Raw genomic sequence first — 25,994 nt, forward strand, 5'->3', positions numbered from 1 at the left:
TACTCTTAAAAGTGAATCTCAAAAGATACCTAATTAAAAATCCCTTGTATAGTGTTGATGAATATATGAACTATTGTAAAGAAAACATTTGTAAACGTATTCTATGAGCAGTGCTTGTACTTAAAATTTTATGCTGTGACAAATGTGACTTTCAAAATGTATACTTTTTTATGTGAATGTTACCTGATATATCATCCCATGTTATTCATCAGTGTATTGTATTATGAAGCCTATACCAATTAATAATCTGTATTGGTTCTCTTGGCTAATAAAACCATTATTATTATTATTATTACAATGACAGAGACTCATTTCTCAAATTTGATCAGGCATACAGAAACAGAAAGACATATTTCTGCCAGGAAAACTATTTATTCACAAGTTTAATTTTGGGAAACAAAATTATGAGACATCAATCTCCAGTTTTTCACAAGAATGTGGGCTCGTCGCATGGGTAGTTTCATTCCAAGCAGGTATGTTTTCAGACTTTCTGCCAGCCAAGAGGTGCAACAGATGCGGATTCATAGACTCCAAAGCCAAAGGTTGGACTCCAGTGAGGAGCCATCATCAACTTCAGCCTAATGAAAACAAAAGAGCAAAACATACCATGTATTTCTCTGGATGTCATCACCAAGACAATTTGCTTCTTAGAAGCTTCCAATTTGTGATGTGTTCTCATATTCTTTAACTGAGATCTACAACCTCAATTTTTCTTGCAGAGAATACTTTTCATGCCACCAAATGAAGCACCATTGGCTATTGGTCAAGAGTTCAGTGTAATAAATAGATATTCTTCAATTAAACATGCTGAAAATTAATCATCATTCCAATTCATTGTTAATGTGAAAAACTGCTAAACAAATTGTTCGGAATTAAGATTTTTCAACAAAATTTCAAGTTTGCCATTTAGTATATGAACTCAGTTACCACAATCTCTGAATGAAATTTTTGTCTAAAATCACTGCTGCCGAGTGAGAATTTTTATTATTAACTGTTATTTCACTAAGATAAAAACTTTGAAGTTTTCAAAACACATACTTTTGGAAGCGCCCACATTTGGTAACTAACATCGGTACCTTTCTCAAAGGAAACAATGAGACTACCTTGAGTCATTCAGGTGGCTTGCTAAGGTCACTCCATGTACAATGATGACAAGGTGTTTGAGTGAACAGATCGTGAAATTCACATCATTCCTATTCTACAGTCAGGTTTTCCTTTCACACGGTCACCTGCAATATTCAGCTTCAAGTGTCAAACACAATCTCATGCAGATTTATGATTGAGTACAATAATTTCACCCAACTTTGAACCAAAGTCCAAGCAATTTGTTGCTCACTAAGTATTTAGTGGTCCACCATACTTTAAAAGCTTATTACTTTTAAGAGCTGGAATGTAACCAAAATAGAGAAAAAACTATAACATAAATAACCAAAGTCTTACATTATCCCTGAAATAAAGTCAGTAACCACCAATTGCGTGCACAGCAATAAATTCGGTAATTATGAAGAGATCCTATGTAAATTCTCATGGCTGTTGTATGTATACAGTTGATCAAGGTTTTACAAAGAGGTTCATATCCTGAAGGTGATACATTGGGAAATGCAAATAGTGAGAGCATTTCCAGCAAATACCTCCTTGATCTGATGAGTATTAAATGTGAACCTAAGTAAGTTCATAAATTAAAATTACACATACTACATACATAATTCCAATTTTTACCTAAACAAGGATTTTTCTGGATGAACACAAAAAGAAGCCTTAGAAAGGTAATTAGTATTCAACTAACGATCAAACTGAACTAATTACCAGCCAGAATTCATATTCCAGAAAACAACATCCCATCCCACTAGTCATGACTCTCAAGTATTGTATAAGTGATAAATTTCTAGTGAAAGATGTTCATTGGCATTCTGATGATGATCTCAATGTCTGGAACAATGTGAAATAAAAACTTGAATTTGCTGTTTGGTGGCTCATTAATATAAAGAAGACTACAACATAAGCAGCATTACCCAACTCATTGCTCCAAAAGCCTGTCGGGGTCCCCGCCTGGGCTTCCGATTGGCCTCCGAAGAGCCTCATACATGTCTTCCTCCTCTCCATGAACTTGCTCAGGAGGATGTGGCTGTGCCTCCTGTGCCTGCGGTGCATCAGCAGCCCTGGCTGAATCACCTCCTTCACCTGGGGTATGCGGCGGCATTGGCTGATGGATTGCTTGATGCTCGGCAAGTTCCTGACGCAAGTTGTGCACGTTCCTTCGATGCCGCAGCCTCCTTGCTGCAGAGCGTTCATTAATAAGGCGAGGCAATGAAGGATTTACCGCAGGTCTCACTTCTGATGTTGACCTCGCACGACGGGCAGCAGCTCTTGTCACAGGGGCTCTTGAAGCCGAGTTTGATCTCAGTTTTGAGTGTCTTGTATTCATTTTCTGAAGGTCAAAGTATGAGTGAACACATGTATCCAAAGATAATAAAGTACAAGCAGATTATAACAAAACTAAATTTTAGGGTGGTCAGCATTTTGTGCACTATCGTGCATCATTGATACCAGGAATGAAGGTAATAGGGAGGGGAAGTGCTTCAGATTCATCTCTAAAATATTTTTCTAGTGTGGCAACTACCTTTGCTGAATTGCTTACATTACTGGACCTTGCTGAGCATCAAATTGCAGAATGCCTCAAACGTGACAACTAGCTCAAGGTATACGTGGAGTTCACTATTGTTCTTCACAACGTGATTAATATGTATGTAAAGAGTACTGCAGAGGTAAGTACGAAGCACCGAAAGTGTGAGGAACATTCACGCATAAAATTTTGGCAGACACTCGGCACATTCTAAAAAACTGACAAGCCCCTTCTGAAGCATGTTTCTGTTTATGAGCTGATTTGAAATACTTCACGATTCCATTACACCACAAACCAATAAAAGATTGACAGAAAATGAGTATTAAGAAAAGACTGGACACTTTCGCTTTCAAAGCATTATTTTGTATGCAAAGAGGGGACAATACTTGCACCCAATAATACAAATCGCTGAATACAAAATGTTTTCATTGAGCGCAGAAACGCATGTTTATATAATACAAAAAAAATAGTAAATAGACAAAATTTCAAAATCAGTCAAGAGAGACTCTTAATTGCACTGTGCAAAGGAATGGAGAAAATATGAAAAGAAGACCAATTTTTTTCTATTCAGCGAACAACTCAAATTTTACACATCATGCCAGTTTTCAGGCAAGCCGTCGTCTTCTATAAATAGGTTGTCAAATGAAACCTATGCTAACTAATATGGGTAACTACAAAAATACAGTCATCAACATTTCATAAAATCGATTTACCCTTGCTAGGTTATTTTAATTGTTATAATGTACTAAAAAGTTGTTGCCACTGAATTTATTTATTATTGTTCTCTACTTCTACGCCATAGTTTATTGTTTGTAATACTCTCATGATTCTCTATTGTTGCACCTTCTTTAGCTGTTAATTGCTATTGTAATATAAATTTGTTTGTTATTTTTTATCAAGGAACAGTTTTATTGTTTATATGCGTTTTATCACGTTACTGTTAGCATTTTATGTAAGTAAACTCTTTGTCAAAGCTTAACCTGGTGTACCTAAGTAAATAATTAACATTAATAAAAGATAAACATGACAAATAATCGACAACGCGACGTATTTAGATCTGTCACTTACTCACTCACATTGACTGTTTGCTAATGATTAGGAATTCAAAACGAAAACCTCGAAAATATTAAAAAATCAACATAGAAGTAAACACAAAAGGCCTTTGTGTTGAATTATACTATCAATGATGAGGATATATTATCATCATTCGGTAACCGATACATCTTTCAATGACTCTAAAAATTCATTTACGAAGTCAAAACCGAAGTCAATCGGTGTATTTCTACTATTTATTATAGCTGTGTCTTTTTCCAGGCTACTAAACAGAAAAACAAAATGGACGGCGACCGTAATTACTACCAACTGAAGTCAGTTTGGATAGAAACGACGATATTAAAATCATTCTGATATTGCTCGATAAATGAATATGTGGTATTCTCAGGCCAAAACCACCACATCACCATTAATGACTCCCATGTTCTCATAAAGGAGCAGGTTGAATAGTTTCACCAACTTTTAGCAGGTTCTACCATAACCCACGCCTTCGCGGATCCAGCTAAGGAATCATGAACATTGAGCAAGATATGAACTCCGTATAGGTACTGGTAATGCCAAGTTTACGATTGGCGTCAAACTCGAGTTGAGTATGTGGGCTCTTATGGACGAGTTTATTCAGTGAAACCGTTCACCGCAACTTCAACCGTAATTCTAAGTTAAGCGAAGCTGAATTTCGACGTTACGGTTGACGTTTGCACGCGACGTAAACCATGCACATAACAATCGGATTTCTGAACATTAGAGTATATAGTTGAAACTTACATTTTCAAGACATTATTATTACACATGAGCACGACGGCTCAGCAAGACTACTATTACTTTTACTGGCTATATTACTACTATTACTTTTACTGGTTGCAACTTTATTTACTCTCGAATACAGTCCCTTGAAGAATATTTAACCTGGACATTAATTTAACTATCATAAAAATCATTATAATTAGGTACCTATTAATTGTAGATGGCGAGGGTGTTTGGTGAATTGCCAAGGAAAAGGAATCACCATCCACAACATCAAACGAACGGCAGATAAATTGGTTAAGACCAAGAGGTTTTAATATATTCGTCATTAAAACGTTAACTTAATGAGAGATGAATTTCTAACATAAAATTAATTCCGGACAAGTGCTGAGATTAACAGCTATTTTGTTGTAAGGAAAACGACACGGCATAAGATATTTCTTATTTTAGTAACATACTTCATTTTTTAGACAACTTTATTCTAAAATTTATATTGACCATTAGTACCTTCTTACCTATGTAATACAACAATTAAATACTTATTTTGGATTAGTGCTAGTAAGGGTCTACTAACTTCTCTTTTTATCCAATTAGTTCGTACAAGGCACTCGCCGCAGTCACCTAAAACATCAAGGAAAATACAGTTGAAATCACCCGAAAATGGCATGAAATTGTTAAGCATATGTTAAGTATTGTCCAAACGGAGATGCATTGCATATGACCAAGTACCTTTATCACGCTAGAATTTCCACTCAAATTATAACTGGTTATTAATCAATTCTCAACAACAAAATATCCAACGTTAGGTAAGTTGGTTATTTTGTTTACAGGTATCTATATAAAATATGTTTTATTTATTCCTACCACAATTCTTTTGAAACAAGCCGCAGTCCGTTCATACTTATAAGAAAATGGCAACAAGCACTCAGCATCTAGGCTACTTATTTATATATGTGGCTCAATTCAACTGATTAAAACGACAGAGTTCCTCTTTTTTCTTATTATAATATGCAGTATTTCCTATGGACACTATTCAAATGAGTTTTAAATTATGCTCCCTCAATAATGAAATATTATAAAGAGAGGAAAACACATACCTTCACTTTCTGGAACGCACCGATCTTGTAGATAGGGAACCTAACGGTAATGTCTTGTGCTAACTTCAAGTTGTATTGTAACGTAGCTATGAGAATAATGTCATTAAGTTTTTGTTTTCTCAGAAGGTGTCGCTGAAAAGCATTACACCTTTACTTCCATTTAAATTTCATTAGAAATGAATGAATATGATTATCAAAACAAACTCCCTTGCCCAAATTTTTACCCAGGAAACATTGACATAAATAGTTTTCAATACACATATGAAATTGTTAAATACCTTCCATGTTTCCTTTGTGTTTTTTTCGGATAATTGATCTCCCGCCAACTTGGTGTTTAGGCGGGAGAAATTGATCTACCGCCGACTCAATGTTTTGGCGGGAGAAGTTGATAGTTGCATTCCATTCCTTTTCTCACATCCCATTGGTAAATCCGGATCACTTGATGCTGAAATTTGAAAATTCACTCCTTCCCAGTCTATCTCACGGAGAGGGATGTCCTAACCCAAGCCAACCGTTTGCTCAAGGTGATAAAGCTAGCAAGTGACAAGCAAATGGAGCTAAAATGCACTGCTTGATATAGTCTACCTAAAATAAGAGGCATGAGGTACTGTGGGAAATAAACCCTTCAGCTCTTCCAGTTCTGACGTCTGTGGTGTCTATGGAGATGCTATCAGAATATTAACATACATTAGGTGTGTCTTATATTTTCACAACATTGCATTGGCAGAAAAGTTGCACCCGGACAAAACAAGCATTCAGGTCATTCTCCTAAATAGATAGTTATTGAGGCCACAGATGATGCCTTGGAATACTTTGCTCAGTGGATGGCCAGGAAATTGAAAGGTAATCATCCTCATCTTGCCATAACTATGCCTTGCCCTCCTGGATATCACACCTTACATATGGTGGTTTGGGATACCTCGCGGCAGATTATAAGGAGCAAATCCTTCGTTGGAAAATAATTTCCAGGAATCAGCAGGTTCCTTCCTTCCCATAAAAAGAAAGAGTGTAAAGTCTTACAAGAAAAATAGTGCATAAACTGGGTGAAGGGTAGTTGAATGAGAAGATTGTCAAAATTGTTGTAATACGTTGGGTTGGAATTATTCTTAAGTACCTGAAGATCACGAGACTTCTGGGGCAGGAAAATACAAAAAAAAATTAAACGGCGAGGTGAGACCACCTTGTAGTTTCTATTACCTTGAGCATCCATAAGCCCCATGTTGTCATTGAGCATCAGTGTTTCAATTTATGAAATTCTCCTTCCTGATAACAAATTACCTTCCGTTTAAATTGCTTTTGGTGCTCTATAAGTTTATTTTCACATTGTATACGTGTGCTCTTGTTTAAAAAGTCTCTTTCCCTCGATGGTATTTTAGACAGAGAAAAAATTACCAGGGCGCCACTGATACAGACACATCAGTAGCTGAAAATAGAGGGTGTCAATACTATGTCTATTTTACCTAGTATCAACAAAGACTATACATATGGATTACGTGCATGGATCAGAAAATAAAATATTGCAGAATGCAACATAAATGGATTCCAAGCCGCAGATACACGCAAATCACGAAGAAAATAATATAAAAGCTATACATAGAGCTACACAACAGACAAGCTACAAAATGAAATCATATGCCGTAATTCCAGGAAATGCAAGCAACGAGTATTCTAACGTCTTTTGGCCAGACCCTAACCGCCCATTTTTAAAGAAGACACAATGAAAATAACGGAAAGTTTGAAATACGCCGGAGGTAGCTGATGATTGGCCTATTTGAATGACATCAGTTCATTGTTGCGATGACGTGCCATCTCCCTATGAGAGAGAATACATCCTATATTGCCTTCTACGAAAATAAGTAGATACAAACGCAAAATAAATGGATGATTTAAACGACTTTGACCATGAAGCTTATGGTTCCGACGTCGACACAATCAGCCCTCCACACAGTGAAGATGAAGGGTACGGACAAAGCCTAGATGAAGACGATTTTGACTCTTCTGACGGCGGGCAGGAGGAAGATGAGTGCAGCGATAATAGAAGTCCTCAATTTAATGACGGTGAGTAGAAATTTACGCCGAACCATATTCAACAGCTGGTGGGTCTAAATGAGTTTTATCGAGCATCGTAATGGTATGAAATTTGCAAACTGAGTTCTCAAATCCATGAACGACGGTATCAGTATCTTGAGGCCTGGTAACACCATGCATTAACCCGTAAAAGTTAATGTCTAACTTTAAGAAAGCGTGAATGAACACGAACATGCACAGTTTAGCCACCCAACTTGAAAAATAGAACCTGCTCTAATTTGGTTCATGCATTCGTACATGTACCGTTCCGGTTCACAAAAATCATTCACGCAAGCAGACATACATGAACCTTGTTATCACAAGTTAGTTGGTTACACGATGCAATTTCTTGTTTATACACGCGTTCATACATTTAGAAATTCACTCGTACGTGTTAATTTATCGTGAAGCAGACCTTTATATGTGTTGGCGAAAGGTACCAAGAATCATATACTACGCTTGCCAACCGAGCTTCGATCGCTTTGAAGTCCGAGCGATCTGAAAAGAGAGAAACTGAGTTGACTCAGCGTGTTGTGTTCACCAACGTGGATTTAGCATATCAATCTTCACCAATCAATTCTGCCGCCCATCAGTTTGCCTCCCTCGCATGTGTTTACATTTCGCAGTAGATTTCTTAATCAAGTGTAGTTAATCTGGTTTCTGAATACGGAATCAGTGACCATAGCACACGTGTTTTATCATCATATAACCAGACACTGTAAATGGAAAATTAAATGAACTCATCTACTAGTAAAACGAAGGCAAAGGGAACATCGGCAGAGATCTGCCATTGTAAAGGAAGGTCCTCGATCAGTTTTTATATTAATACCTATATTGAAGATTCGTCATGCGTTCTTCGCCGTAGCGTAGAATGCTAACGCAGGGTGGACATTGGTGGGATGTTACCTATAGTTGCTAGCCATTAAAAAAAAGGTATTGTATTAATAGACTTTGAATGTTTAATTGCACCTTTGGATATGTTTGCCTCACTTTAAGAGCAAAAATTCAATCCATTGACGACTCCGCATGAAAAACGTATGTTCACGCATGCACCTAGATGAGAAAACTGCGAATGATACATGTGACACATCTAATTTATTTGCAAAATAATTTTCTATCTGTCTTTAGTGATATTGATGTAAGCATACTTTTCATGAGTGATACGTACTTTTCTGATGATAGCATCTCTCTGTCTAAGAAATTTACGAGAAATCTATTGATATCTCACAGGGATGTGGTCCTGATAACATTTTCCCCTTGACGATTAAGAATTGCATGTATCGTTAGTGTATCCACTCTCTATATTATTTAATAAGTCTTTTCAATGTGAAATATTCCCAGAGGTAATAAAAACAACGATGACAGTTACTGTTTTTAGAAGCGGTCAAGAAGTAGGTAATGTAAAGAACAACCGTCCTGTAGTAACTCAGCTTTGTTTTGCCAAAATATTTAACTTAAGCCATGGCTAATTTAGAGCCTACTTTAGGATATGTAATTGATCCTTATCAACACGATTTTTGATGAAGTAAACCATGTCACTAAATTTTAAATCTTAATGCAGAAAATTCCTTCTCTATATGAAAGAAGCAAGCAAGCTTACGTAATTTAATTTGACTTAAGTAAAGCTTTTTAAGATCTTCGGCTATTTTGGACCGAATTAGAAGCTTTGGGTATCTTTAACACATTCTTATAATGGATAAACAGTTTCTTTTCAAATCGTAGGTAGTAGGTTATGTTTAAATACAATAAATCCGTTGAGTCTAGAACTTCTTCCTGCGTCGATTGGGGCTCTCATTCAGGGCTTCGGGTCAATGCTTTAATTAATGCTTAGCCTTACAGCCACCCAATTGCGTACTACATGTTGATGACCTCAAAATATATGCTAAAATCGATTTAATTGAAGACTTATCTCTTACAAAAGATTTTCTACACTTTGATGTCATGGAGTGAAGATAAGCCCATGGCCTTAAATATAAAGAAATTTTCATGCGTGTCCTTTAACAGAAAAACAAATCAATTGATTTCTCATATTGCATGAATAAACAGAAATTTTCTAAAGTCACTTTAATGATTTGGGGGTCACTTTTGACCCAGAATTAAAGTTTACATGTCGCTGCTTGATAACATAGTCAAAGACATTAAAAGACTTAAGATTTGATCGTGGCCTTAATAATAACAACTGTCGAAGGCTATTGCACGTATTAATAATGAAAAACACTTTGTTACGTCCACAAAATTCACAGAGCTTCTATTTTATTACCGGTTTCGGCTATTACACCATTTTCAAATACATGCACGTATTTGAAATTCAAATACGTTTACGTGCTATTGCACGTATCTCTTTGCGCGATCTGGTCTCTTTCATAAAATGTAAACATGAACACTATCGAGAGAGTGATACTAAGTTTGCCGATTTAAAAAAAATACGAATTTAGTATCCATAGTCATGATTCTCGAAGTATTATTTTGGCACTGGATATAGAGCCGCTTCAAGCTCGTAAAAAGAATGCCGGTATCCTTCAACGGCAAAAGCTCGTCACGGCATCCATTGATGCACCGGAATTATTGGGGGCAATAAACTCAGAGTTCCCGTAAGTATTGAAAGAACAGAGAGATGGCACTTTTCCAGAGGGTTTTCATTGAAAGTACGACGCGTTTCAACCGTCAGGTCATATAATGAGGATTTTTGGTTCCGGAGCTGCGTTTATACAAAACGTACCTATGGGTGGCGGGTGGAAGGGGAAGGTTAGGAAGGGTATGCATTTTAATGCAGGAAATCTACTTTCAAAGAATTTAACTTATCGGAATAGATACGTAGATGATATTATTTGCTGCTGGTCGGGAAGCGATCTACAATTGAAATTTTTTTTAAACCTTTAAATAATCAACACCCAAAGATCAATTTTAAGTTGGAGAAAGACGAAAGTGTACTTTGAACTGGACTGGACTGCTGAATTTTTTAGACTCATTGGTAATCACGAGCTCGGAGTGTACCGGAATTTCATTTTGAACAACGAAATCAAATAGAATGAAACCATCCATGGAGTTCAGTAACAGATACCTGAAATAGTCTTTCTGCAGTGGATAGCTACGATTACTTGCAGAACCATGAGCATTCCCGCTCATCCCCACGGGTCCCATCCTCGCAACACTTGGCCATACCCGTGGGACCCAAAATATAACCTGGTCATGCCAACCAGAGCGAAAATGTGCAACGACGCTGTTTCCCCTTCGCTGAGTAGGTAGTAGGAGTAGCAGTAGAATTTTTACACAGTAATTTACACTAAATCTTGCAAATGAGAGGCAGTTAAAATTTTTTGGGGTGCTGCCACAAATAGTCCATCAACAAGTGACTTTATGGGGCCTAACTTACGTTTTAGGGAAGTGATCAGGTTTTTATTAAGTCCTCGTGTATTATGCCAGGACCTGATTACGTGGAATTGATAATAAAACGTAAGGTAGTTCAGCTTAATATTTTTCTCCAGAGGTCCTCACATCGAAACACAATTTGAGTCATTGAATTGTAACGGATTGACCGTTCAATCATTCAACTTCGCGGAGAAAACTTACGGCAAGTGGATTGTTGGAACTAGGAAGATAGCATCCATTCAAGGGAGGGGGTTACACAAGACAAGCAAAAAAGGCGTAATTCCCCAACGGAAATGTTCCAGATACGTACCTTTGGCATCGAATGGGCTGTTTTTGGTTATGTTTGATGCGTTAGACCTTGTGCGTTAACAGAATGAAACATTTGGCAAACTTCACTAGTGGATTAATTGTTAAATTAATCAGATTTACAATAAAAATGAATTAAAATTCTTGAATTTCAAAGGGTGCTATTATGCATGCAATCCCGTAACACAGGTATATAAATTAAATTTCCACGTTATTACCATAACCGCAACAAATATTAATTTTTTTTAAATACATCCATCGTTTCATTCATTACATTTTTATGGAGCTCAAAGAGTGCGTTTAATATAAATTAGCAATATAACTATTGGTTTTCTTCCCACAGAGCTTCAGGATATTAAGGAGAAGCGGAAAAATGGCATCCCAGAAGCCGACGAGGATGAGGGTGGTAACCCGAAATGAAATACTTAGCAGTACTCCACTGGTACTCAATTGTCTTGAGAATTTTTCGCAAATAAGTTATTCAAAATAAATAAATGTAAATAACATATGTAAAAGTACTTTGTACATCTAATAATTTATTTTTTAATTAATGCAGTCATTTGTAAAAATCATCCACAAATTTATAGTAAACGAAATGTGTTGTGCAATTACTGTGTTCATTTTTCCCTTATTCTAACCTACTGATAACGTATTTTACTGTCATAGTTTAATTTGATTCCTCATCATCGGCAGAACATGTCCACAGATTTTTCTAATTCGGGCAGAACATAAGTATTGTGTTTAGCGCTACTTATAATTTACACAAGAATCTTCCGTTTTTTCTCAACTAACATAATGCAAAATTAATCCTAATATTATCTTTCACGAAAATTAAATTTGTTTAATTTTTACAGGAAGAACTATAGCACATACCTCAAGCGTTTCTCATACATGTTTCCAAAACGTGACTACCAGATTCCAAGCTAAGCTGATGGAACTGTTGCTTTTTGTCAAGAATGTTCTTATGGTGCGGAGATTCCCAAATTTGACTCTAATATTGATGACATATTTATAACTACATCAACTTCTAGATGTGAGATATTTAACTTCTCTCTATTTCTCAACCCATTTGTATCAGCAATACCACTGTATCAACTGTTGATAATATTACTTCCAGCATCATATATTTTGCTTCAATGGTGGCGGAAACCTATTTAGCCCAGGTTTTCATATTTCGAATATTCCAGGAAATTGCACATTCAGTGGTAACGAGCGCTGAATTGAAAAGCTCTTTATGAATTCCATAATTACCATCAATGAAAACTGGTTACCTACCTACACATCAGCTTCTTCTCTAAATGAAAAGTTGGACGGGTACCACAGACTTGCGTGCCAGGCAACATACGCCATAACCCATCAGAAGGTGGCGCACAGAAGGGCAATCGCACTCATCACAATAGGGAGGAACTTCCTTAGTAGAAATGAGGTACGAGTGGGTCAGGATGCAGTGCCTAATTCTCAGCCGCGTCATTATGACTTCCTCTCTGCGGCCGTTCCTGATTTACGAGGGACACGATAATGCGATCAGTTTTATTCGACGCCATTAATTATAAAGAATAATTATCCACTCATAATTCAAATGCTTCAAAACTACTCTTGTTCTTCTTCTTCGTAGGATACGGGAGATTCGGTGTGTTCCGCGAAGGATTGGGCTTATTTTGAGGATATATCAAACTTTTAATTTCCCTCGATACCAATTTTTCCAGGTACTCACGGAAATGATACATTTATTCCTTTATTCTGGGGGAAAGAATGATCTCGTGAAAATCCCGCTCGATAGGATACACAGTATGTGATTCGGATAGGTATTGAATGGCAACTACGTGAATACCAACAGATCACAAAGAATTTTGATGCATCAATAGTAATATCAAGGGCCATCATAGGGGCTAGCAGCTTTGCCATGGAAATGCTACACGAAGCCCGTCTAGCTTTAAAAATTCTATAATGTGACGTGAAAACACTACATGCACAAGCAGACTCCTATTTTATCCGTCAAAGAAGACCGGGGCGGAGTCGAAACGGTGAGACATGTGTTCTTAAAATTTTCTCTAACACTCAAATACAGCGCTTTCAGCCTCCAGTCGGGTGCTAAACATCATAAGAATTTCGGTCATTGGGATCACCCAGGGTGCATGATTCGAGAAACTGAAGTCGCACGCCTTAGAGAAGGCGATTCCGCAAGTGTAAATTAACCCTCTTAAATAAACACTTGTCGGCTTGATGGCAATTATCCATGCGTTAAAAATTTGTAAAAAAAACTTGGTCTAAAAATTATCAAGACCTGTGTGACGCTTCACAGACAAAGTACAGTCACTTATTGTTAGTTCACAACATAACTGGCCTACGGTACGATAACGGTGGCTTACAGGCGGCCGCATATGACCGGCACCGGACTGATACGAAAGGTTTCTGAAGCCAGTCTTAGCCCTGCATTATGAATCGCCGTCAATGGCTTATAATATAAGCCGCGATTGGAAGATTAAACTACGCATCCAGAGTTCATTTTCGTCCGAACGAATGCACGTTAGAGTAAAATAACATCGTTATTTATCCACACCCCATGAGGAATGACTTTTGAGGAGCATTGCACGAAGCAGGAGACTCGTTCTCAGTCACGCATCTACATCTACATAATACCCCGCAAGCCACCTAAAGCAAGCACGGGGTGTTAGGACACCAGCCGTTCTGACATAAAAAGGAAGTGGTTCAAGGAAATTAGGACTAGCATTTAAGTCCTTTAAGTTTCGGGGGAAAAACGAATTCCCATATCATATACTCCCATTCCCACGCATGCGGGTCCTAAGTTATTTGCACCAAGAATTATATTCGCCTTAAAAAATATTGGAATGAACCGGGATCCCGACTGAGCCAAATAGTTTTTCATGGCGAATTTCAACCTTGGATTTTCAAAAATGTTATCTTGTAAGTCAAAATTTTAAAGATAAGATAACTAATATAACTTTTCTTTAAAATGTCGATAGATATTTCTCCCGTCAATCGCGTCTATTGCTCAAGGTGAATCGTAGGAACTAGACCGAAAAAGTGTAGGGGAGCGGTCTGAGCAAAATGAATGGTCCACATAACCGCCGGACCAGCCTCCAAAGTGTGTGACAATTATGTCTTCCATGGGCATTGGCAAACGGTTTACCCTCAAACACGCAGGTGACCGTTGTAACTGTAATCATGATACCCTAGCTGAAACAGCACTTTTTCCCCAGGATACTTCTACCCAGAAGCTGCATTGGACTAAGCTTTGTGTGGACAGGAGGGTTTGGGGGGAGGGAGTCGCGCCGTCGTAGGGCGGGCTCTAGTCACCAGTGACATAAGTATTCAGTGACTCGTCCCACTGTCATGATGTTAAGAAATGATTTTTAACTTAAAGTAGATGAAGTTATTACATAACAAAGCTATACAATAGTTTAGAATATTTTTTTTCATTTCTCAGAGGCTTTGGGGGGATCTATCCCTCTTATCCCCCCAATAGTTATGCCACTGCTTCTACCTAACCTTTTTGATGCCTCTGGTGACAAGCAAGGATGTTGCGGGAGTATTTTCCATTCCTCCACCTTCAGAGGAATAATGCTTTTTATTTGGTGCAGAGGAGATTTGACAATGAAGGGGCGATTGTATTTGTAGATACAACTAACATTTTCTACCATACTTATTGTAAAAAAAAACACTTCAAGGTTGCATCCCTATCCGTAACAGGTTTGTTATGGGGTACACCTCCCCACCCTTTTAGTCTCCTCTTAAAGCAAATAGGGATGCTGAGTTAATGATCTCCACCTCCAACACCCATAAGCAATATGTCGTCTAAGGAGAGCAACAGATTTGAACAGTGCAATGGTGTTTGCAGATACAATTGCCATTATCTGCTTTACTTATAGCACTGAACACTTCAAGGTTGCCATCGTGGCCTTAACAGATTTGTTTTGGAGTGAACCTCCCCACCCTTTTAGTCGCCTCTTACGACAAGCAGGGATGCTGCGGGAGTATTCTCCACCCCCCTCCTCGCAGGGGCAACATTCGTCCTTCATCTATGCCTCAAATATAAGACAATGAAAATGGAACAACTGGTTTGAATGCTATTTACATATACGTTTAAAATATTTCTCTTTGATTGTTGTCCAAAATGAACTTACAGAGTTTTAACTTGCCAGTACATTTTTGCTCATAAATATTTCATTAAAAAATAAATTCCCTGAGCTGCTCCACAGATTTTGAAATTTAACCAACACACAATGGAATCCATTTCATCTACACTAAATGCTAAGAAGTCTGAGATAATGGATCATTAACTATTGCTTGAGAGCTGTAAATATTTTCAAATCCAAATTAAGTTTATGGACCACAATTTGTTTTCGTTTCTCCAGTTGACCTGAAAATAATTAACTTTTTATTCAAAGATTGGAGAATTGTTTAACAAACCAGTTTTAACACCTGATAAGTCACTCATTTGAAAAAGGTATTTTCTTTCAATTTCAGTTTGCCATTCAATCTTACTACATACCTCTTCATGTCAAATTACAGACATCGAGTAGGCTGCAAGAACGAAGACCATGTAGCCTATGGATATTGAAAAAATTCAGATCTTGTGCAACACCTCTTCCCCAGAGTGGGACACTTAATTTTAATTGACACAATACATGTTCAAGCCAAAGAAGGATTTCAACAAAACATGAGTGATCAGGCATCCTCTGTACCCCAAATATGTACTGTATCCACTAATCCATTGTACATGAAGGATTGGAGAAAATTCTACACGTCATCTATTTCCAGAACACAGAGAAACATCTCAAATTTGAAGTACATTATCCCCTAATCATGAAGACAGGTTCAAATTGAATTTATAACTCCTGCGATGAGCTGTAAAATGCTGTCACAAATTTCATGTCCTAACACTGCCCATAAAAGATTTATACCCATGCTGGAAAAGAAATAGAATTTCTATTACCGCAGAAAAGTCTGGAATTTTGCTAAAGCACATTAATAATTTTTAGAAACTGACAGCTGAATTCCTGAAATTTTACTGCCTGCCATATAACCTGCTTGACACCTCAAAATTGTACTGTCTTTCAAGTACACAATTCCAATCAAATATTATATGGGTCAACTGACAAAAATATTAAAAATTTTACAAAAGGTTATCATTTGCGAAATGATTACATTAAGACTGACGGAAGACCTGGGAAAAGTATATTTTTACCTGGAAAAAAGAAAAATTTCAATACTAAGTCTGGAATGCTGCAGTCACCCTAAAACTGAAATAGCTCATCAGTGAAATCCCTAATATAGGAGCATATATTGTTGCCATAGTAGCCCGATGAGTGTAATTTATTGCCCAATAAGAGTGAAATATAATGGGCACATGTATCAATGATGTAAGAGTTACACAGATAGTAGAAACAAAATGTCAAAATCTAAACAATATTCACTCAAAGTGGATCACTCAAAAAATCCTGAAATTGGACACAAACATACAGGTGTACATTCTTCTTGCATTATGAAATTTATCCTTATCAACAACAGGAAATGTAAAATATTCTTAACACAATGTTTCATCAGATCAATTTAAGACACGAGTCATCTTTAAGAACTGTGAAGGGAAAGTATAGGGGTGAGAAAATAAAAGCCATTTCTAACAAAACCAACACACAAGACTAAGTTCCTATTATTAGATGACATCGCTGAATTTGATGGATGGTTTTCACTTTTAAAGACCTCAAATTCAAATCCAATGAACTTCTCTTTCTTTATCCCATTTTTAACAACAAAAATTTATAACACTCAACATCAGAATAGCGAAATTTAAATCACTATTGACTAGCAATCCTCTTTTCAACACAAAATCTGCACTAATACCTTAAAGTCAAAATAAATGAAATCTTCAGTACAACCACAATTAACAAACTTATTTTAGCTGCTTTTTATTAATTTTTGATATACACTCTGACTTAATAGTCACATTTAGTAATTGGAAAATTAAAAATAAAACAACAGACTTATAATACAACAGAAAAAATAAAGCTGAGAATCTTGGTTCAGTGTATTCTTTTACACCACCTCCAAAACACGAAGTCCATTCAACTTCACTAGCACACGATGGCACAGCATATATATCACTGATACTTTTCAGTCTCAGAATTTACAACTTGTCTCCTTCATTCCATTAATACTGCTACATGAATGACAAGATTGCCTCTGTCTGCAAATATGACTACTGACTCAAGTGCCATATTTATTGATCAAAAATAAAATATAAAATTTAATAGGCTCATAATGAAAAATACAAATTGTAAAAACTGAGAATTTTGGTTCAGTGCATTGCTTTGCACCATTTCCAGAAGATGTAACATGTCCACACAACTTCACATGCGCAGATGAAAATCTAAAACATCGTACATCACTGATTATTATCAGTCCCAAATTTTCAATATTTCCTTCTTCATGCCATAGATATGGTGACATTAATGCCCAGATTTCCATTATCTGCAAACAATTTGGCCATACTAGTATCAAATACAAGACAATCAGAGTTGAGAATGGCAGACGATACTCCTTCATGAATAGATCTGGGTGTTGCCTCCCATGTTAAACGCCTCTTGTGCCCATTCAGCTCCAGCCTACCAGCAGACAAAGTAGCAGGAATATATTGTACAGCAAACAATGTCACCGGAAAAATTGAAAAAAATAATATGTATATCAAAGTTATACAGCCATTACTCATTTAGCATTACATATGTGCTTCAGTGAGTTAAAAATTAAAAACCATTTTAACATGGGTTAAAAGGTTTACATAGTTAGGAGTAAATAGGAAAATGCAAAATAACTCTTGTACTTCACAGATAAAAGACTACAGAATGTATTTGAGAAGAATCTTTTTAACATTCAAAGAGATTCAAATATTTAGTTCTTTTCTAATTATTTCTCCTCTCTAGGTGAATTACAATGTATAGAGGGGGAAGTTGAACGAGATATGTTGGATGCTCAAGTAAAATTAGAAAAAAATGAGCATAAATTATATCTGTAATATTTAAGAAGCAATAATGTAGATTTCAGAAGCACAAAAAGGAAGAAAAACTAAATTTACTGGGTTGATGGGGAAGGTGGGGAATATGAACTAGAAAGGGTTGATGAGGAAATAACAGTAACAAATAGGAAAGCACCATCAGAAATAAAACAAATCAAGACAAAATGACCGGAAAATCAATTAAGAAGTGATTTAATAATAAACAAGAAAATAAAATCAATCTACGACATGACTGTTAACGCATACAGCAACTGTACTCAAAATAGCACATAAAGATATGATTACTCCAAAAGAGATCTCAATCGAAATAGCTAGAAATACAAGATTGCTCAAGGAAAGTTATTAAAGTGACCCTCGTTAATACGAACAACCTTATTACAAAGTTCTCATTATTAAGAAGCAAATCGTAGTTCCCGATGAAAAGGCTAATCTAATCTATAATAAAAGAAACTTTATTAGGAATTTTCAAACCTCAGTCCCAGTCCCGGCGATTATAAAAGAACTTTATTGTGAAGTTCCACAGGTAAAAATTGGAATTTAGGAGGGTATACACAACACAACATCATAATCATCGCACTACCTTTCAGTCATTCAACTGAAACAAAGCACATCTTCTTTCAGAGATCTACAGGGCTATTCTGTAAAAGATAGTGACTGCGCTATCATGATGAAGATGCTATTTGGGCGAATAGTGGCCCCCAAAAGGAATTTGGGGTCGCTTCATATCATCGAAAATAAAGCCAGCATTCAGCTGGAGTAATTCCAATTGCGACCCCCTACCAGGCCATTTTTACACACAGATTGTCGCACTCAATGGTTCGATGGAGAAAAATTACCAGTCCGTTACTATGGCTACACATCGTGCATAAATTCACTTATGAGAATATTGCTCTGCCTGGAAAGGCTTGAATTCCTTTGAAGTCAGAGAAGAATATTTGATTAGATTTTTTCGAGCAACAAAGGTGATAGGGAGATACTTGTGCCAACAATTAGAACTGGATATTTAAACTTTTCTCAGGTTTCTGAGTGGATAAGAAATTCGAAGAGGGCCAACGTTTTGAGTTATTATGACTCGTCACCCATTCTCAAGGCTACTGAATGAATGTTTGAAGTGATTGTTGAAGCTCAGCATCAGGAGGATTGAGATTGGTCGAGTCCCGATTGTTGTCATGGAGGACCTTGGACCAGCGTAGACTTAGCTCTGGCAATCATAATTCATTTTAGAGTTCGATTCCAACAGCTGCTGATCGAATATCTAGTATCTCTGTTGACATCGAACTTCGGCACTCTTCGAATATCTTACCCATGCAGAAACACTCGAAGGATCATTACTCCTGGAGTACGTATTTCACGCTTTTCGATTTTTAAGCGACGATATATATTTTTTGCGATTTAATGAAATGCCTTGAATGAAAAGCGAAAATTTTCAAGCGCGCGAAAATGCGACAGGTAAGTATGAATGCCAGGAAAATTCCGTGTGACGTCATTCTGGTTCCCGCTGCCGCAAATGAGGTGACCTTGGGGCGAGGCTCTGAGCACTGATACGACGCAGGATGCTAGCAGGTAGCAGAGTACCATGCTAGCTGGTAGCGCTTGGCTTAAATAAGGATTGTTAATACCTTATCAAATGAAGAAAACTTTCCGACCTTAACCAGTTTTAATAGGTGATTATTAAGACATGTTTCCCTGAGCTCTGTGCCTCATGCATGCATTGGTAACCTCAGACGATGTAAAACTCCTATCTACTCATATAGAAACTAGTTCCCTGTGACGTAACATGGAGTGGCATCGTATGGGCACCAATCTGGCCTTTTTCAAATGAGGATAAAATTGACCGTTGCCATTCGTCTCAACCGGTATTTCTAAAACAAAATAATTTATACATTATGAATACACTAATGGTGGGTAACGAATCGCAATCAATGCCTTTCGTTTTCTTTGATGAAGGAAACTACCCTTTTGAAACCAATCGATAAATTTGCAATAATTAACAGATATGTATGACCCTTTATTGCCAGCATTAAACAATTAATTTAACTTTGACGCAGTGTTTTAATATGCCCTTCACCGCCAGGTTATGGGTACCCTCTTTTGCAAATCCCCAATCTTCAAAATGTACCAGCTATTCATAGAAATTATACATCCAACCCTACCGAATTCCTAACTTTTATATGAATCAATGTCGTCAATAAAGTATATAAAGCTATTGCTGTGAATGTAAAATGATTTGAAATACAGTAGAACCTCGGATATACGACGACCTCATTTATACACAGATTTTGCGTGGGCCAGTCAAAAACCCCATAGGGCCCTATGCATTTCCAACCTCCCTTATGAAACTTTTCATTTGTACAATGAACTCCGTTATGAACCGTTTTTTTCTAGTCCCTTTAGAAGCAATTCCACACTTATGCGACTTTCCTAGTGAATTAATTAATCTTCGTAGCGACAGACATGGCATCCAAGAAGCCTACTTCCGCAACTCTGTTTTATGTAACGACGTGCTGGTTGCCTTGATGGTAGCTTTGTCCCAAAAGATGTAATCGGTGGTTGGTAGGCGCGATGGCGATAAATTGTTGCAGTTGTCAATCGGGTAACTTATGTTTGGCGCGACTGCTTGGTGCGGGAATTTTTTTCCCTCATTTTTTTGCGCTGCGAGGATATCGAGTTTATCCATGAGGATAAGTTTCAGCCTTATTTCTTCCAGCTGTTTCCTAATTTTATTTCAGAAATAATTCGTGGCACAACTGCTTGGTGCGGGATTTTTCCCCCATTTTTTTGCGCGGCAAAGTTATCGATTTTCGCCAGAATGATAAGTTTCGATAGAATGATAAGTTTCCAACATATTTTTCCCGCTATTTCCTAATTTAATGTCAGAAATACATCGTGTTTGGTCTCATTCTTTTTTAAATTACGTGCTCGTTACTAATATTTCAATCCAATCCACGTATAATCCTAATTGTCAAAAGTAATTGTTAGACACCTTTTGGGCTAATAGATGACTCATGCAGCGGTTGAAACTGGAAACTTCGAAGCAAGTAGGCGGAAAAAGGTTAATGGGCGAGAAAGGGGGAGGGGAGAAGGGTTTCTATCTTTCTCGCGTAACATGATATCTTATTTCGAACGATTTATGGTCTTCGTAACATGAACCCCGTGCAAGCCATGATCTTGGGTGTCAGAGGCTGGCTGGGTGGTCAAAGATAGTGGGGAAACTGTAGAGGGGTGGTCTGAGGACTAATGAGGATAGCGTAATTGGGAAATGTGATACGTAGCTATTATCCCAAGCCACTGAGCTTCTTTCTATGGTAATTCAATATCTTGGGGAAGATTGGAACTATGTGCCGGTCTTTATTAGACATAAGTGACACATTTTAAATACAGTAGATTCCCTTTAATGGGTCCACCGGTTACACGGGGCAGCCGCTTAATTGGGGCAGATATTGGAGAACAGAACCCAATAGAAGAATATCCCAGAGTATTCTCCGCTTAATTGGGACAGCATGCCGCTTTATTGGGCCATGAGTCAGCTCTATACTTGCGACGAAATTAAATTTTTTTTGTTTTTAAAATACTATTTTTTATATATTTTCCTCCTTTGATTTACTCTTATTTTTCACAAATGTTCCTATTCTTGCCGTATTTTGAAAGCTCTTGTTGTTACATTATCCGCAAGAGGACAGGACTTTCCTTTAATAGGACTAAGTAAAACACATTCATTCGGCGTCGCCCGGGGCTGTGAAAAATATTTTTTTTAATATTGCTATAATTCTTCAAAATAATAATAAATTAACTAAACTCGCTGATTTATTAATGAAATTAATAGTTTAATAAACTTATGTTGCATTATAAACATTCTTTAGTCTTCTTTCCATCATTTCAACGTTTGTTTATGCCCGTATACAGGATAGTTCGCCTAATCGGGGCAGCCGCTTAATTGGGGCAAAGTGCACAAGTACCAACATGTCCCAATTAACCGGAATCTACTGTACTTCCTTTAATTTTTTTCAAACGATGGCTGCGGGAAAATTATTACATTGAAACCATCTTCAAACAAATCTTTAAATGATCCTTCAGTTCGTCCGAAGCAGACTAAACAAGAGCAGAATGCTCCCAGTGCGACATCAGACAGAAGCATCAGACGGCCTCGTCCCACCTGACTATCACTGAGCCAGAACTCTGACAGTGAGATCGCTCTGCGGGATAAGCCATTTTTGTGTCGACTGCGGCTGCTTCGATTCTAAGAGCGCTTTTAAGTCATAGAAACTAATAAAATGGCACCGGGGGTTAAGAGGAAGTTACTCTCCCTGAAGAAAAAAGTAGAGATTATAAAATTTTGTGAAAAAAATGCCCACAGAAAGAAAACAGAAATCGCAAAGGAACTATCCCTGCCGGAGTCAACTTTAAAGACTGTGTTGAGGAACAAAGATAGCATATTACATGCTGAGGAGTGCTGCGGGAACGAATCTGCAAAAAGGTCTCGCATACAAAATAGTAAATACTGCGAAATGGAAGATATCGTCATTTCCTGGTTTAAACAAGCAAGGGCAGAAAATATTCCGGTGGATGGAGTTTCCCTAAAAGAAAAGGCATGGGTGTGTGCAACACCTCTCGGCTTGGAAGATTTTATGGCATCAAATGGATGGATTGAGAAGATGAAGAAAAGTCATGGCTTGGTTTGCAGGTAAGTTAGTGGCATGTTTGCAACAAATCCTTTTTTTCTATCACTCATGTTTGTCTAAATGTTCAAGCAGGTCCGGAACTAGGGTGGGACAGGGGGGGGAACGTGCTGAGGACAGCAGATTTCAAGGGGCAGCAAAATTGTAGCATATTCTAAAAAGTTATTCAATACTTCTAATTAAATTATTCAAAAATAATTAACATGCATAAATTATTGAACAATAATATGAATAATAGTTCTCAATAGCAAACATAATGTGTGTAATTTCAACAATTACATCTAAAAAAAAGTAGCTTACAGGATGTGTTATAATTTAGTGGTGGGGGAGAGAGGGAGCAAGGGGGGATCCGGGGAGGAGGGGCGACTAACTGATCTTTGTCCCCCCTGACAAAACTCCTAGTTCCAGCCCTGTATATAAGCCACATTGAAGTGAAGTAATAGTAACAAATACTTTCTTGCATTTCCCCAGGTACATCAATGGTGAAAGTGGATCTGTTTCTAGTGATGTTGTGGAAGACTGGAAATCTAACTTAAAGTCAATAATAGAAGAATATGAACCAAAGGATATTTTTAATGCCGACGAGACAGGGTTATTCTTTAATTTACTGCCAAATAAAACTTTGTCAATGAAAGGAGAGCCATGCCATGGGGGCAAACATAGTAAGCAGCGGCTTAGAGTTTTGCTGTGTGTGAACTGCAGTGGCACAGAAAAAGTACAACCTTTTGTCGTGGGTAAGGCAGCAAAGCCACGATGTTTCAAGAACGTCAAATATTTCCCTTGTAAATATAAAAGCAATAGAAAGACATGGATGACAACAGATCTATTCACACAGTTCTTACATGAAATGGATGCAAGAATGGGTTGTCTAAATAGAAAAATTCTACTGGTAGTGGACCAGCGCCCTGCTCACCCACCTGAATTTTTTTTTAAGAAATATTAGATTGCTTTTCTTGCCAGCCAATTGCACAAGTGAGCTTCAGCCGCTTGACTTGGGAATTATAAGAAGCTTCAAGGCTCACTACAAAAGAATGCTTGTTATAAAAGCATTGGTGAGCATCGAAAGAAAAAAAGATTATAAATGTAATGTACTGGATGCATTGCATTTCAATGCTGCTTCATGGAGCAGTGTTGGGTAAGACACTATCGTCAATTGTTTTAGGAATGCTGGTTTCTGTGAAAAAAAAGATGATCAAGTTACAGCAGAATTTGAGAATGAAGATTTTTGTGAATGGAACTTACTACCAGAAGCTGAAGGAATTCAATTCAGTGAATTTGTGAGTGTAGATGATTCGATTATTACGACTGAAATAAGAGATATAGAAGACATCATCGCCGACCACGAGCACACAAAAGATGATGCTATTGGGGAAGATGACTCTGATGAAGATCAACATGCTAGTCCAACCTTTCCTGAGGCCGTTGAGGCCCTGAACAATTTGCGAAAATATTTAATCACAATTGAAATGAGTGATGTAATAATGAACAATTTTATTCAAATGGAAAATCATGTCGTGAAATCTCGAGTAGCCTCAGCAAAACAGACTGTAATAACAATTTTTTTTTAATTTAGGATTTAACACACCTTTGTGTATCTGTAGTTGACATTATAGTACATAAAATAATTTTTTGTACAAGAAGATGGGGTGGTGTATTTTTGTTCCATGCAGGGTTCCCTATTATGCGTGTCCAGATTTTTATGGTCACAAAAAGAATGAGAGCCTTGTGGAAATGTGTTGAAAACTGCCCTCCTATTCAGGTTCCAATTTATTTAATTGTTTTTAAAAGAATCCCAAGAATCATTAGATTAGTATGTCATCATTGAAATTTGATAAATGTGGATAAGAAGGGGTTTTGAGTTCCCATTTTTCGAAACCAAAGTTGTGAAATTTCCTCACTTATGAAACTTTTTTCAGTTGTTCGATGAGATTTTCATAAGTGAGGTTCTACTGTATATATAGAAATGAAAAAAAAAGTTAAGCAATGTTCTACACGTCAGGGATTCGATCTCACAATCACCACATCTCAGTGGCACATTTACTCCACTGGTCACCACACAGCAACTGCTGCCAGAGGAGGTTTTATAATGCGTATCACACAAACCAACAGTGAACACCGGGGCAAGTACACAGTAAAAGCACGCAAAATTATCATTAAATACGACATAAATCGAAACAGAGTGATCACTTTGCAAGTAAAATCTCCCTCTTGAGTGCCAATATCTTCACCCGCAAACATAATATTTTTGGTAAGTAACCAAGGAAAACAAAACCAGAACAGGAAACTAAAATTTCTCGAGAAGCAGAAGAGGCACCACAAACTATGTCCTAAAACTTTTGAAAGTGACTGCACCTTTGGACTTAGAAGGGCTAACTCAAAATTTTGGTACTTCAAAATAGCCTTCACTTTTCAAGGCACAATGAATAATAGAAATTTGACTACATTTAGCCTCATAACATGTTAAATTAACTTCAGTAGGAGTACCATGCCAAGATCATGACTAATAATTTGACTTGCAGATGTATCCTTCAAGGGGGAGATGGAAATAACCACATGCTGATCAAACATTAACTGTGGATGGAACCAGAACAAAACTTATCTTTTGGGATGGTCGGATCGGATACCTTGGATCCAAATATCTGCAAATATCCCTTCATCAGATAATTCGGATCCAAATTTGCTGAATACATCAAATCATCATCATCATCATCATCATTGGTCAACAATCCTAGGATTGGTTTGACGCAGCTCTCCACTCTATTCTCCTTTCAGCTAATCTTTTCACACCTACGTATTCCTTCTCCTTCACATCTCTCTTCACTTGTTCCATATATTTTGTTCGAGGTCTTCCTTTTCCATTCTTACCTTCCACTTGTCCTTCGACGATTGTCTTCATCAGGCCATCATGTCTCAGGATGTGGCCTATAAGGTTGTTCCGTCTTCTTATTAAGGTTTTCATGAGGCTTCTCTTCTCTCCTACTCTTCTTAGGACTTCTTTGTTACTAATTCTGTCGATCCATTTCATT

At 37.2% G+C, this 25,994-nt stretch overlaps 1 protein-coding gene and 1 long non-coding RNA gene across 6 annotated transcripts in view; both read right to left on the reverse strand.

The window, feature by feature from the left end:
* Window positions 1-352: 352 nt before the first annotated feature.
* Window positions 353-9,746, reverse strand: LOC124171487. Of its 2 annotated transcripts, XR_006867747.1 has the most exons (4): window positions 5,518-9,746; window positions 4,995-5,041; window positions 2,013-2,428; window positions 353-578 (listed from the first exon to the last, which is right to left on the reverse strand). It is a non-coding gene; the product is annotated as an uncharacterized LOC124171487 (long non-coding RNA). The 2 variants fall into 2 exon arrangements; XR_006867748.1 differs by having other exon boundaries at window positions 4,936-9,745.
* Window positions 9,747-17,164: 7,418 nt separating this feature from the next.
* The window catches only part of LOC124170825 (E3 ubiquitin-protein ligase Siah1-like), a 47,803-nt gene continuing 38,973 nt past the window's right edge, over window positions 17,165-25,994 (reverse strand). For all 4 annotated transcript variants that reach the window (XM_046549804.1, XM_046549803.1, XM_046549805.1 and 1 more), the window contains exon 5: window positions 17,165-17,885. In XM_046549804.1, coding sequence (XP_046405760.1) covers window positions 17,708-17,885 — 178 coding nt within the window. In that variant the 3' untranslated portion in view covers window positions 17,165-17,707. The remainder of the gene's footprint in view (window positions 17,886-25,994) is intronic.

Source organism: Ischnura elegans, chromosome X, assembly GCF_921293095.1.
Source record: "Ischnura elegans chromosome X, ioIscEleg1.1, whole genome shotgun sequence".
Classification (NCBI taxonomy): domain Eukaryota; kingdom Metazoa; phylum Arthropoda; class Insecta; order Odonata; family Coenagrionidae; genus Ischnura; species Ischnura elegans.